Source organism: Montipora capricornis, chromosome 7, assembly GCF_036669925.1.
Source record: "Montipora capricornis isolate CH-2021 chromosome 7, ASM3666992v2, whole genome shotgun sequence".
NCBI lineage: Eukaryota > Metazoa > Cnidaria > Anthozoa > Scleractinia > Acroporidae > Montipora > Montipora capricornis.
Genome location: NC_090889.1, coordinates 29,307,275 through 29,323,378, shown reverse-complemented (window position 1 = coordinate 29,323,378; position 16,104 = coordinate 29,307,275). Strand labels below are relative to the sequence as shown.

The following is a 16,104-nucleotide window of genomic DNA, read 5'->3' as shown; positions in this document are numbered from 1 at the left end:
TCTACGTACTTGCAAATCCACTTTATTGCTTAGACCCAGTTGTCCATAGTCATTGTATCCCCAACTGTAGACCTTTCCAGATTCCATCAGTGCTAAGTAATGCCAGTTACCACAACAAACCTATTACGAAAATATAGGAGATAACCACTAAAACTGAAGGTACGTCTTACTCTACCCTTCCTCAAATTGTTGAGTAAAACCATCCTGTCTGTTTTCTGGTTGGCAACTCCAGATGTGGCACTTAAAATTATACAATGTACTTAAAATTACACTCTAGAAGATATCTCTGTTGAAGTATACAGTCATGCTTCATGGCCAACATACCCCTTCTTGTTACTTGACTGACTGACAGATTTGCTGAATGTTAACAACTTCATCAATTGGGAAGGTCAGAGAAATCCAGGAGCTTCCACTAATAGCAGCCAACTCCAAGATGGAGAAATCCTGGCCACCCAGCCATGAACCCCAATGCAGCATGGGGCAGGCACCTGTCAAACTGACAAAACAGTCGAAAAGGAGGGGGGGGGGGGGGGAAGGGAAGAGGAAATAACCACTCAAAATGCTACACAAAAACGCCTTTTTCTGCTACACAACTACAACCCCACAGTTACACCCTACAGTACACAAGCACTGGAAATCATGGCACATGCTCCTACCTGTCAGTACTGCTGACCACAACAGGCAGATAAGTGCTCCTGTTGTTAACTCTATTAAGGACAGTGCCTACTATTGTTATTACGTTCTGCTCATCTCCAGATACTTGGATTTCCTTTTGGTGATGCTTACTAATGCAGGGATATTTTTGCGCGGTTTAAAACTATGCAGAGAAAGTAGATCTTAGTAAGTACTCTTGGTATCCAAAAAGAAAATTGGGGGGTAACCGTGCATTATTTAGAGATCATTGAGCTTCAATGTGAGAAAGAATGCCATACATTGGTATTGTATTTTAGAGCTTTATACAAATATTGTTCATGAATTTACCTTTGTTTGAAAAATGCGTGGTTACCCCCAATTTTCTTTTTGGATTTCAATAACACTTGGGAGGATCTACCTTTCCTGCATAATCATAAATCGGGGCAAAAATACCTTTGAATTAGTAGGCACCGTCCTTAAATTTAACTGCGTAAAGCATTTATCAAATGATCAGTAGAGGCAATTAAATGCCATTTATCTACCAGTCACTGAAAAAACAGTTTGTATTGAAATGGAGAATTTTAAGCATACACGTAAGCCTTTGGCAAATCACAAGCCATGCCAATAAAACTTACAGAAAAAACACACAAAGAGAAATCACTTACATCTTTGACTTCACAAGAGAAGGAGCAATCAATTTTCTCAGGAACCAAGCGGTGAGAAACAGAGTTCAATGGATGACTGGTCTGCATTGGACGCTTGGAACGGTAATCCTGACGCTGAAATTCATTGCATTTGTTTAAGATAAAACACTTACAACTCTTTGATGAATCCTACAATATTAAAGGAGTTTTGTCTTTAGGGTGCGTTCGATTGACCGTATTCCGGAATAGGAAAACACAGAATAGAAGTTAGAAATCCTTCATTTCTACAGAGATTCACATTAAAATAATGTCAAAAACCTGTTACCATTTTAAACAAACGTAACTGATTAGAGTGTAATGTGAAGTGCTAGATTGTAATGTAAAGTGCTAGTAAACATATCTTTATTATCCTTGTTGCTTCAAAACGCCAGACATATCGTTTTAAATCAACACTCCACATATTCTTATTCTGGAATAGGGTCAATCGAATGCACCCTTATCTACATGCTTCACATGTAATATCAATATCTTTTACTACGTCACCATTTCAAGGCAACTTCATGTACAAAAATTGGTTGATCAGACAACCAAAAAGAAGCTTGTTGCGACTCAAATCATGGCTACCAGTAATTATTATTGCTTGGAATAAATCCTGGGGAGGGATGATCATTCCTGTCTGTTGAAGTTATTACATGGTGTCAGAAATTGGAGTGAATATTAACTAAATCCCTATGGATTTCTTGAGGCCATTTTGTTACAACTCATGCTGCAATGGGCCTCAGAAAGTGAACTTAGTGCAGCAGTCAGTCAAGATCAAGGGAAATTCATGTATGCATCATTGGACATTGAATGAGACAAAACAGGTTTGCTCAGATTGAGAATTCAAGGAGCTTTTCTTTGCTTTCAAGCAATTTTATGTGTGACCATGTCAAAACAGAAAAAAAATTGTTCCAAAATTGCTTCCATAAGTCCTGTCACACTCACAGAAAATGCAAAAACTTGAAAGCCTTGTCCCCAACATTTCTGCCTTAAGTGGTCAAAGAAGAGTTCAAAAGAGACATCAACAACATCAGCACAGCCAATCCCAGCCTAGCTGAAAGTACTATTATGATAATCAAACATCCCCCCTACTATCTGCTTTTTCAGTATGCATGTGAAACCATTAGTCTTAAGATTATAACCTCTAAGCAAAATGGAAACCAGTGGTGTCTGTGCAAAAACACAACAACTACAGCTGTACTCTATTTTCACATGAAGGAACAGTATCACCACAACCAACAGGAGAGAGCAGATTCACCATGCCAGCAACCCTAATCACCATTGCCACAGTGCCAGCCAAGCAAAAGCACTCAGGCTGGCCTTAAGGAGGCAAAAGCCCATTTCTAAAAACATGGACTGACCTTTTTAAATCCCTAATCTTCATTATTTTACTTTGGTAGTATGTAGTCATGTCATTGGCAACTATTCTACAGCTTTTAAATTTGCTTAAAGGAAATTTTGTAACATCTGAAATTAAGACTAAAGAGTATTACATAATTGTTTGATATGATCATTTGAAATTTGGAAGACTGTATAATTATGCAAAGCTAAGACTACACTGGTATGGTAAAGCTAAGGGAACTGTATTCCCATAGCTCTTCCATACATTGGGAAACACGGCCTTTTCAATTCTTCCCATACATTTCCCATACCTTAAAATTTGGTAAAATTTGGCACCATACGAATTCCATATCATTACTCAGCCTTTCCATACCATTCTCATATATGGGCCATATGTGGCCCACATTTTTCCATATCATTCCTATACTTTTGCTTTGGCAAGGGTAGTCCCTTTTGCCTCTAATTACTGTGTGTGCTTGTCTGTAATTGCTTGCAAATCATACCCAAACCATCAATAATAATTACATGTATTAAAAGGCACAGGATTAATTTTTCCTTAATTCTTTTGATGTGTTCCCATGTTTTTGGGAACTTCTAGCAATTTGGACTTCCGCTTTGTTTCCTCTCAAGTTTCATGCTTACATATTAGTAGCTTTAGTTATTAAGTATTTTTTATATAAATAATTAACGAGGGATCCACTGTAATTGGCTATGCTGTAGTGGTCTCCCCGCCTAATAATTTTTTTTGCTTGTATTATTTTCTCTACTTTTTACTTATATATATATATATATATATATTGTATTCCAGTTAGGCGAAGCTAAATAAATAAATAAATATAACTTATTAACCAGTCAAAAACTCCATTTATTAGATTATTAATTTTATTATGGTAGCAAATGAAGTCTAAAACAGCAAAATCCTTCTTTAATCAAAATCAAATCTTCTCTGATTAAAATTAACTTGCATTAACAACTTATGAAAACTCACTAACCATGTAATATCTGAAGAAGTGAGGATTTCGTCCCCAGTTGTAGACTTCCTGATCTTCTGTTACAGCAATCTGAAAACAATATTCCATGATTTAAGTAATAGTGGTTTAAGAGTGTCTCTGAGGGATAAATTAAACATAATTATTATGTCAGTGGTGTAATGCTCTATGGAAAGACAATGGAAGGACTTGTTTGTAGAGTGATGTGGTAGTCCTGAAAAGATGAGAAAGAAAAGGATGCAGGCCTGAGCATCTTGACTTCTGGCTGTAAAACTATCACTCACACTTGACCTGGAATTGGGCTCCTAGCCACTGCTTACAACAAGGTTCACAAGCCAACAGTGTAAGCCAACCAAGTGTTTTTTTAAACACAACCTATCCACTGTCAATATTTTGCACAGTACTAAACATAAACACACTAGACTACATGTAAGTCTCCTTTGGCTAATATTATTATTCATTACCTAGGCACCCATTAATTTCCGGGCGATTTTATTGGCTAATTTTTGTCACATGGAGCAAAGTCACAGGACAGTTAATTATCCCACAATAACCCCTGTTTGCAAGGGTATCTGCCCTGCAAAATGCTGTAGCATAAGCTGTAGCAATCATTTCCATTGAAAAGAAACAAAGCCAGCAGAAAAAAAGAGACAGCAGAAGCGTTTTCATTTTACATGCCCGCATTGGAAGAAAAACAAATTGATCGTTTTCTGGAGCTTAGTGATAGTGATATTAAAAAAGCTGGTTGCAAATGCTCTTCCAGAAAGTACAAGAAAGTCAACAAAATATGCTGTCTATAAGTCTTTGAAGGTGAAGAAAGTTATGAGCAGACTTTAGAGATTTATCCTACGCAAATGTAAAATCCATTATTTTATAGAGTAGAATTTGATACATTGTGTTTACTAACTTAAAGTCAATGGGTTAATTAACAGTCTCTACATCCACTCACAAAGTAAGTCCCCTTTAACCCATTCACTCCTAGGAGTGAGACCAGAAACCCATAATGGGTTTCTGGTGAGACTTAACAGATTTTACTCTGTGTAACACCAAATGATGTTACTCATCAAAGGAGGGGGGAGGGGGGTGGTTCAGGAGTTAATGGGTTAATTAACAACCTCTACATCCCCTCAAAAACTATGTCCCCTTTAACCCATTGACTCCTAGGAGTGAGACTTAATAGATTTTACTCTGTCTAACACCAAATGATGTTACTCGTCAATGGTGGGGGAGGGGGAGGGGGAGGGGGGTGGTTCAGGAGTCACTGGGTTAATTAACAGCCTGTACATCCCCTCAAAAACTATGTCCCCTTTAACCCATTGACCCCTAGAAGTGAGACTTAATAGATTTTACTCTGTCTAACACCAAATGATGTTACTCATCAATGGTGGGGGGGGGGGGTGTAGTTCAGGAGTCACTGGGTTAATTAACAGCCCCTACATCCCCTCAAAAACTATGTCCCTTTTAACCAATTGACTCCTGGGAGTGGGATTCAACAGAGTTTACTCTGTCTAACGCCAGACGATTTTACCATCAATGGAGTGCGGTTGAGGAGACAACGGGTTAACAATCTCTACATCCCCTCAAAAATTATGTCCCCTTTAACCCATTGACTCCTCCATTGATTTTACTCTGTCTAACACCAAACTAGACCCTCCGTGGGGGTACACTGGGTTGCCTGTGGTACGTTTAGTGTTCCAGGCAAATTGTGACTGGCCCACGGGCCGATTACGGGCTTGCAAAAACAAAGCAAAAGGTAATTAAAAAACCATATAATAAACTACTTACTAACCGAGCTAGCTCGAGCCGTACTGGGGAATATTGGCCCTGGGTCGTTTTTGTACGGACCTCGCTGCGCTCGGTCCGTACTGCCACGACCTCTGGCCAATATTTCCCTGGCAGTACGGCCCTCGCGCTCGGTTAGTAAGAAGTTATTAAGGGGTCACCCAGAAGTCATACCAGCAGAGGCCCTTTGGCTCACAGGTCCTCACACGTTCGTACGACGAAACAGATCCTTTTCTGAGGTTAAAAACCTGGCTACTGGCCTAACTCTTTTTCCTACTTTCCCAACCGCGGTAAATCAGCCATCGTAAAAAAATGTTTTTTTTTTTCTCAAAAAATATTTAAAGTTAGGGGGAAAAATACATCATTTTAAAGCTAAGAAAATAAGCTTTCCAACAGCATACAACTTATTTACAGACAACTGAAACATTTTATAAAAGCGAAAGTCGAACGAAAAAATTTAAGAAAAATAACAGTAAAATATGTATTTAGGCAAAATTTGGTCATTTTAGCGTTGATTACGAATTTTTGGATGCAAAACTAATATTTTCTGCAATTTATCTGCTTTCTTAGACATAAATTCGACCGAAAACTGATAAGGCATGAATATTTTTAGATTTTTAGGAATAATAGATAACGTGGTTCAATGCGTAATGTGATAATGCGATAAAAGTGTCAAATTTGCGACCCATTCCTAACGACAACGGAAGCGATCGGATTACGAATAATTAACCTCTGTTGCCAAAAACCACCCAAATAACCGTTCACTGTAAAACGCAGACTGCAGACTGCAGACTGCAGACCAGGGATAAAATGCAGACTGAGGGTAAAATGCAGACTGCAGGTGAAAAAATGAGTTATAAGAGTGTTAGTAGCCGTTTGTACTTTCACACTGAAACCCCAACACAGCTCCCATCGCTTTGGTTGCCCCACCGCATGTTTTAAATCCGGATTTTTATCGAACTCTGTAAGAATTGAAGCTGTTTGAATCCTTGTTGTTTGAAAAAGGACAGTTTCGTTAAGTGAGTTGCTTTTAGGCAAAGAAGTCACCACCCCGTAATTCAACTGTCAATTTTGCTGCACTGAACAAAGTAATCGAGTAATTACCCAATAACTCAATTTATTTTGACACGCAAGGCTAGAGTACCAATTAACAAAGACAGAGATAACGAGGATTTTGCAACCATTTAACGTTTCAATTCAGTCGGCTTAAGCCAGTATGACTGGTGTAAAAATTTCTTATTAGGATCCTTTCATTCGCTTTCGTGTACGTTATGTTTATCCTTTAGTTCACAAGCTCGTTTGTTTTGCATCTGGAAGATGTAATTTTCAATTATAACCTCTCCCTAGGGGTTATCACGCATAGCTTAACCAATGAAATCCCCGCGTCCTAATTGCTCGGAATACATGAAATTCTTTGTGCATTTCGTTGCACCGAAAAAAGACAACCGAGATTATTCAGGTATTCGAAGTAATAATTGTTGGTTTTTCGATCGATTTCCCTCGATGTACCGGTGTGACAAATAATTTGGAACATTGCAATGCATCTGGAAGCGCAAAAACAAAGCACAGATGATTTCAACGCGTACGATCGCATCCCCAAAAGGTGCAGCGACCTGCAGTCATAATAATGTGAGTTGTTGACAGATGTAAAACAGGATTGTCTTTCAAACAATCTTTATTTTATCCTTATGACTCGTTTTTTTATTATTAATATTTATTTTACCCTCAGTCTGCATTTTACCTATTTCAAGTGAATAGCTTGAAAAAAAATTAGCGCGAAATCTGTCTTTAAGAAAGTTAAAGAAGTATTGTTGCCTTCTCAAATTAACAATAACTTCATTCTACGCTAGGGGGGACTATACAAATCTTTTTCTGACCTTAAAAACTAGATCACGGCTACAAATTCCTGTAATATTAATGCGTATTAAATTTCCAACTCACGTATGTAAATTAGTTAAGCTCGAATATTACACAGCACAATGAATCAAAACGGTTGAAAACTCTCACAAAAATATTTTCCAGCGTAAAATTTATAGAAACGAACAACGTATTTGCTATTAGAGGCAAACAACCCTTTCTATTCCAATTGCGTGCGTGCAAACATGAAACAATCCGTGTCACATACCATACAGTATGTACATAAATAAATTTCTCAGTTCAAGATTAAACCCTTTTCTGAAGAGCCTTTTCCCTAAATAAAGAAGCAAAAAATTGACAACAACCTTTCTTTCCAATAATTCTTCACTGTCACATTTTCAATTATTTTTTTACCTGAAAACTGTGCAAGGTTGACCACAAAATAAATGTAAATTGTCAGACAACTGAGATGCGACTTCAGTAAACGCTGTGATACATTCAATACGTTCGATTCCTTCTATTACACCCATACAGAATTTGCCACTTGGTTTCAGCGTTGTACATATTAAACAGCACAGTTTGTAAAATAATATTAAAACCAAAGCACACTTTGTCATATCCTGCGGCAAAATATGCAGTTGTTGTCGAAGACCATTACTCGTCGCTTTGAAGATGCCAGAGATTTATTTTCCCCGCCTGTCTTGCTTATCCAATTGAAGTTCCATTCTTGAGCTCCATAAGGGTATATTTCCCTTAAAGATCCACTAAAACGCCATTCGCGTTACAATGACTGTCGACGCCATTGCTGGTTAATGAAATATTTTACTGCGTCAACCAGATTAAATCTACCCATTTCTACTACCCCCTGAAGCCTAGCAAAAATACGCGCAGACGACTCTGCCCACAAAGACACTACTTAGCAGGGGAGTGACAGGCAAGACTTTTACCGACACGGAAAAAAACAAAACGACGAAACGCTACGCAGATTCCGACTGGGTTTAGCAACCCAGTAATGATGTTATTTGTCAATGGTGGGGGGAGGGGGGTGGTTCAGGAGTCACTGCGTTCATTAACAATCTCTACATCCCCTCAAAAACTATGTCCCCTTTAACCCATTGACTCCTGGGAGTGAGACTTAATAGATTTTACTCTGTTTAACACCAAATGTGGTTACTTGTCAATGGTGGGGGAGGGGGAGGGGGAGGGGGGTGGTTCAGGAGTCAATGGGTTAACAACCTGTACATCCACTCAAAACCTATGTCCCCTTTAAGCCAATGACTCCTGGGAGTGAGACTTAATAGATTTTACTCTGTCTAACACCAAATGTGGTTACTTGTCAATGGTAGGGGGGGAGGGGGGGGGGGGGTGATTCAGGAGTCACTGGGTTAATTAACAACCTCTACATCCCCTCAAAAACTACGTCCCCTTTAACCCATTGACCCCTGGGAGTGAGACTTGATAGATTTTACTCTGTCTGACGCCAGACGATTTTATTCGTCAACTGGGGGCATCCTAGGGCACCTGAGGAGTGAATGGTTTAAAGGGGCTAGGTCACGCTATTTTAGGTAACTTTGTTTAATTTTGTTACTTATGAGCTCTAAACGTCAAATTGGCAGAGCAAGAGTCTTTCATTTGCAAAATCGCAGCCACATAACAACTGAGGATAATTTTCCAGCTGTGTAAATGACATTTTGATATAGACTGATATAAATTTTTCAAATTTACCCAAATTCAATCCATTTCAATCCTCTCCAGTTTTGTCCATCCATATCCCTTCTTGGCTTCCCTGTGTTTTGTTAGAGTTCTTCTATAGTTTTGAACAGTTATTTTGATATTTTAGTTAATTCTATGACCATTCGATCAGTGCTGAAATTGCCTAAAATTGCGTGACCTAGCCCCTTAAAAGAAATACAAATAATTACAAAATTACAAAATGACATTTATTTCCACTTACAGTTTCAAATGATCCACAACAAATCAAGTACACTCTCTCATTCACTAGACTTTCCACAAGTTGAGGAACTGTTTGCTTGCAATTTGTTCCCAAACCCAGCTGTCCATACAGACCTGAATTGAAACAGTGAAAAAATTTGAAATCTCATTCACGTTTAGTCTCTTGGGTGTAATTAAAAGAACAAAGTTATTTACTCTCTAAATGACTAATTTGAGTGTCAACAACTGAAGTCCCTTATCTGTTAGGCACAGGAAATTGTCATGGGTTACTTTGACCAAAATGGTACTTTGCCTATAGCTACCCACCTCTCCCCCACCCCTCTTTTAAGCAGTTATTGTTGAAACTTTCTCAGTCAACACTCTCTTTCAAACCTGGCACAGTTTGTGATAGACTTGAAGGGGTTGTGTTTCCAGTTGTGGCACAACCACAAATACATGCAACCATCCTAACCAACTCTAACCCTAACCTTAACCCAATCTTCACAACTCCCACAATCACCACAACTTTCACAAGGAGGTTGTGGGAGGCGTGCGAGCTGAAAGAGTTGTTGGAACTAATGAAAGCTGATGGTCCACTGAAATATTTAAAAGAGAGGATAGTTGTGGCAGTTGTGCCCCAACTGGAAACACAACCCCTTCAAGTCTATCACAAAGCGTGCCACATTTGGTTACCGAACACAGGAGCAAGTCTGAGTTAGTCAGACAGTTGTACGCCCATTTTCTTCTTAGCGTTAAACTTACCTCCACCGAATGTAAAGACTTGTCCCTACAAATTAAAATAAGTCGTACGAGAGTCAAAATAAAAGCTTCAACATGACAAGTTTTAAGCTACCCTGATCGCTTTTAAGCACTCTGTACTTCATCCATCATCAAGACAAAAGTAGGATGCATGAAGGATGAAGAGACAGATTAGAAGAACCGCTAGCTGTAATTACACTCTGCATGGAGCCAATATTAAAAGTGAAGAAAAACTTTGAATGAAAAATAACAACAACACTGTATTGCCACTTTTCTAATTATTTTTTTTATTTAATCCATTCTGCACTGCAATTAAGCAGTGAGAAATGACTTGACGGGACTATTAGTAATGAACCCTTTTGAGCTAGTCCACCCAAATCAGTGATATACCACACAAAGGACAGTCTTAACACTGGGAATTATATCCCCTACTCTTCGTGAACAGTGTGTGGGTTCTTTTAATAATGTCCCATGTTATTAACAACATGGCTCGTGAGACAGGGCCAACAGTTTAGAGTCCTTATCCGAGAAGACTAAAATGTCTAACCATTTGCAGAGGTTAGTCTATTACAAATACAGCACTTTCTCCTCAGTTATTTCAAGACCCTGATTGCTGGTATGGCTGGGGTGAACACGTGACCTCCTGAATGGTAAACTGATTCTCATCCAGCTGAACCAACCAGTCGGCCGTTTCTGAATGAATGTAACAATGTTCCTGTGCATTGCATTTAGAGAAACAACATACCTGTACCGATAGTGCAACGCTGTGAGAATATCCAGCCGCTAACTGAATGACTTCATACTTATCAAGCCCTTTTATGTGAGTAGGCAAAAGAACATCTTCAATGCTACCCACTCCTAGCTGACCATGGACACCCCAGCCCCATGACCACACCCGGTGGTCTGCTGACAGGGCTAATGAATGATAGTGCCCACACACCACTGCTATACACCTCTTGTCAGACAGTTCTGTGATGTAAACTGGCCGTGTCTGTTGTCTGGTGTCACCCTGACCAAGCTTTAGGAACAAAAATGAATTGAATTGGTCCCATGGCATGGTGATAAACATATGTGAACTACTTGTTATTGTAGTTAGCAATAACACAGTTATTATTGCAATTTTGACTTCTGTTTGAAGCACTCAGAAGTCAGACTTCAAGCTCTTGGGGAACCTTACATTCATTTAACAAAATTAATAACCAAGCTTTGCTTTCATTGAGGTAGTTTCTCTTTCTCTTTACTGTACTTGGAGTCAAGAATATCTTTTGACATACCAAGGCTTTCACTGCAACTGGCCACACTCTTAGTCAATCAGAGATATTGAAAGCAAAACCAGTATTGCTAACTGTAGCTTGCTTGCACTCACACCCATTTTACTGACCAATTTTCTTTGCCTCCTGATTGGCTTGCTTTATGTTGTGTCCAAGGGGATTGGAAAAATATTAACAGTACTATGCTTTTTTTGAAATTAAATTGCCCTTAACAACTGAAAATTATGAAAATTATATACACTTAGGGCACGTTTGAATGACCCTATTCCGGAATAAGAATACGTGGAGTGATGATTTAAAACGCTAGGGCTGACATTTTGAAGCAACAAGGATGATAAAGATATGTATTTGACAATTTTCATGTGAATCTCCGTAAAAACGAAGGATTTCTAACTTCTATTCCATGTATTCCTCTTCCGAAATATGGACAATTGAACGCACCCTTAATGTAAGGTTCTGAGGGAATCAGTTAGTCTTGTTTTCCCGAAATGAAGTAGATGTGATGGAAAACAAAACTACCTAATGTATATTATCCTGAGGGACCACACATTAAGTGCTTTGTTATTTAAGTGCTGCTGCATCCAGCACAGGCAACAAGTGTGGAATTGCAGACTGGTCAGGATACATTTGATCAGGGGCACATGACCAAGAATCAACCAATCACAGTGCTTGTTTAGTTTCGTGAAATTCTAGGTATATAACACAGTATCATATTTACCTGTCTATAATGCAAACTTGTTTGCATGAACTTACATGTAACCTTCAAATTTACATTGCATATTATAACTTGGATCCCATTGTCATCACTTGCTTAATGTTCTTCATGTCTTAAATGAAATCTGAAGTTGCACGATTTCTTAGGTGTACTATTAAAGTAACTAAAGTACAAACATCCTTCTGCGATAATCCCACCACCCCCATTTGAAGTTTGTACCTACCTGACCATATTCAGATGATCCCCAAGAATACACCTTAATAAAAGCAGAAGTGCAATAAACAAAGTTCTCAAAGTATGACATACAGTATATACTCTATTAGCACTGTAACAAAATGCAGCAATCTGAATGGTACCTAGTAGCCCTGGTTTGGCAGTGTCTGATGGTTAGCAATGGAGAATAGACCTTACAGTTTTCATAACTGGCACATACCGGTATTTTATTGTTATTTTGCTAATGTGCAAATAAGCCTACGTACCAAGCCTCATTTTAGAGCAAGAATTCTTTTCAATTCACTTTATGGTATCAAGACTAATTCGCACTTGGGCAAAAGATTTATAAATTGACCGCCATTTATGAATAAGGTCTACGAGTCTGGATTGGTTAAACCACATTAAGCGAACAATGCAATTTTTACCAGAAAATTTAAGGCCAGTTAAAATCTTGAGCTAAGGGGCAACTGAGTACCTGCATAATAATCATTAATTTTTCCCAAATAATAAAGACTACAAGTCAACACTTTTAGACACATTATATTGCTCTTTTTTTGTTCATGAAATATATCATCAATTTATGGGAATTATCCAATGTTGTTCATAATTTTACACAAAGGAGCACTCTGATTTTTTCCAAGTATCTCCAAGTCACCAGTGATAAAATAAATCTCTTCAAGATCACTTTACAGTTCTTACCCCATCATTACAAAGTGCTAAGGTATGTTCCATGCCACAAGCCACAGATAACACCTTAATCCTGCAATGACAATGAAAACCAAGACTTTAATACAAAATTATCAGTGATGAAATGATATATGAAATGGATCATATATGAGCTGCGGATATGAAATCAAGTGAAGCTATGATCCTCGCAGTTATGAACACAATTTTCAAACCCTGTTGAAGTCCTGAATTTTTCACTCTTCTCTACGCAATTGTAAAAATTGCGTTCATAACTGCGAAGATCATAAATGAATGAAGGGGTAGTTTCTAAAGAAACTGTGGTGCTGCGTCGGTGGGGAAGTAGTATACAAAAATTTGGTTTTATCAACGGAGTTGATAATGTAAATTGGCCACCGTACAGAGATTCTAAAAGCTGACGTTTCGAGCGTTAGCCCTTCGTCAGAGCGAATCGAGGGATTATGGGTTACGTGTAGTTTTTATAGTAGAGTAGGAGCTACGCTATTGGTGGTAACATGGCAACGTGAAAAATAGGAATATATTAGTTAAATGAAAAGCGTTCGTTAATACCGTGAGGATTAAGGGTGCCGATTTGAAAGATGAATTTTTGTTCCAGATTCTTGCGGCTTTCCGTCGTACCTAGATGTAGGGAAAGGCCGCAGATAGCCATGTGTTTTTTGGAGTGGTTAGGCAGATTAAAATGGCGAGCGACTGGCTTGGATGCATCCTTGTCATTCTTCTCAACATCGCGAAGGTGTTCGCGGAATCGGTCACCTAGTCGTCTACCTGTCTCACCAATGTATAATTTATTGCATAACGTGCAGGTTATGCAATAAATGACATTTGCGGAGGTACATGTGAAACGATCGGTGATCTTAACAGATCGCTTAGGTCCCGATATCTTGCTAGTGTTAACAATGAAAAGACAAGTTTTGCATCGTGAGCGCGCGCATTTGAAAGTGCCGGGTTGCTCGTTAGTTTTGAGCGCGCTTCTAACTAAAAAGTTGCCTACGTTTTTGTCGCGTTTGAATGAAATAAGTGGAGGTTGCGAAAAGATTCTACCAGTCTCGGGATCATTTTGGAGTAATTTAAAATTACTAAGAATGATGCTTTTGACTGCGTGATTATGAGGATGGAAAGTGAGGGTGAATGGAATTCTGTCATTCTTATCTTTTTGTGACGTTTGTAGTGATGACTGTCGATCAAATTGTTGGGCGCGATGATGGCCCGCTTTGACCACAGAGACAGGATAGCCACGTTTTTCGAAGAACTGGCACATCTCCTCTGATTTGCTGGAAAAATCGGAGTCATCACTACATAGACGTCGAAGTCTAAGAAATTGAGAATAAGGGATGGAGTTCTTGACATGTGATGGATGTGACGATGAATACAACAAATAACTGTGTGAATCAGTAGGTTTGTAGTGCATACTAGTACATAGCACGTTGCCTCTAATAGAAACGTTGATATCTAGAAAAGCCAATGAAGTTTCCGAAATTTCCCAGGTATATTTAAGAGCCGGATGAAAAGAGTTGACGGAGGTTATAAATTGATCGAGTTCTTCTCTGCTGGATGAAATAGCGCCGATGCAGTCGTCGATGTAACGGCCGTAGAGTGCAGGTTTGGGGCCGTTGTACTGACTAAAAAATTGGTGTTCAACATATCCTACAAAAAGATTGGCATAGCTAGGTCCCATTCTTGTGCCCATCGCTACACCATTAATTTGTTTGTAATAGTTGCCGGCGAATGAAAAACAATTAAGCGTTAAAACTAGTTCGGCAAGGCGGAGGAGCGTTTCCGAGCTAGGTTCTTTGACAGTGCGTTGATCGAAAAAGTGTTTAAGTGCTTGAAGACCTTCGCTATTAGGAATGACTGTGTATAGAGATGTAATGTCCATGGTGAAAATAAGTTTGTCTTGGCCGGAGAAATTGAAATCGCGGAAAATTTGTAGTGCGTGTGTGCTGTCTTTAATGTATGATGGCAAAGATTTGACGATAGGCCAAACCAAGACTCTTAAACTTCAACAATTAATAGGTCCGCAAATTACCGACGACACTACATTGCATAGCCATAATGCCGTTATTACAATTCCAGAAAATCTTCCGCTTACTGACTCAGAGAAATCTGTTCTCAGTAAGGGCCTAAATTTTGTCCCTATTACCAAACGCACCAACGAATTTTCTATTAAGCAAGATGTCGAAAAATTCCTTCGCCGCGTTCAGTTAAAAGCCTTTTTTCACGACAAAGAGCATGATTCGGACACTTCTAATAAAGATATTTTTGAAACACTTCTAGTTCGCAAATCCAAATGGACTCCCCCAGAGGGACAATTTGCCTCTTTAGATTTTTTCACCAAAAAGTGCCGTCACGACATTCACAAACTTAAATTCAATCGCAACACTAAATTTTCCAACCTTTCCTCGGAAGAGTGGGCGGCGCTTAAAAATCTTAGTAAACGCAACGACATAGTTGTCAAATCGGCTGACAAAGGCGGCGCGGTAGTTGTTTGGCGGTCCGACCTTTACCAAAAAGAAGCTTTGTGGCAACTTTCGGATACCTCGTTTTATGCCAAAATCCCCAAAGATCTCACTTCCAACAATCAAAAACTTGTCAAAGACACCATTCAAAATCTTATAGTTAATCAAGAATTACCGGACACCGCCACTAATCTCATCATCAACACCCCTAGAACTTCGTGCATTTACTTCTTGCCTAAAATTCACAAACCCAACAACCCAGGTCGCCCTATCGTTTCTGCCTGTAGTTGCCCCACCGAACTCATTTCTACCTACTTAGACAGGATTATGACGCCTATCGTCAAATCTTTGCCATCATACATTAAAGACAGCACACACGCACTACAAATTTTCCGCGATTTCAATTTCTCCGGCCAAGACAAACTTATTTTCATCATGGACATTACATCTCTATACACAGTCATTCCTAATAGCGAAGGTCTTCAAGCACTTAAACACTTTTTCGATCAACGCACTGTCAAAGAACCTAGCTCGGAAACGCTCCTCCGCCTTGCCGAACTAGTTTTAACGCTTAATTGTTTTTCATTCGCCGGCAACTATTACAAACAAATTAATGGTGTAGCGATGGGCACAAGAATGGGACCTAGCTATGCCAATCTTTTTGTAGGATATGTTGAACACCAATTTTTTAGTCAGTACAACGGCCCCAAACCTGCACGCTACGGCCGTTACATCGACGACTGCATCGGCGCTAATTCATCCAACAGA

General features: G+C 39.0%; 1 protein-coding gene across 2 annotated transcripts in view; it reads right to left on the bottom strand.

Annotated features, from left to right (window-relative positions):
- LOC138056832 (uncharacterized) overlaps positions 1-16,104 on the bottom strand; it is a 54,863-nt gene that overhangs the window by 10,123 nt on the left and 28,636 nt on the right. For both annotated transcript variants that reach the window (XM_068902744.1, XM_068902743.1), the window contains exons 26-33: positions 12,875-12,935; positions 12,186-12,218; positions 10,722-10,994; positions 9,980-10,004; positions 9,240-9,352; positions 3,650-3,718; positions 1,299-1,412; positions 10-120 (exon numbers count right to left, since the gene is read on the bottom strand). In XM_068902744.1, the coding sequence (XP_068758845.1) occupies positions 10-120; positions 1,299-1,412; positions 3,650-3,718; positions 9,240-9,352; positions 9,980-10,004; positions 10,722-10,994; positions 12,186-12,218; positions 12,875-12,935 (799 nt within the window). The remainder of the gene's footprint in view (positions 1-9; positions 121-1,298; positions 1,413-3,649; positions 3,719-9,239; positions 9,353-9,979; positions 10,005-10,721; positions 10,995-12,185; positions 12,219-12,874; positions 12,936-16,104) is intronic.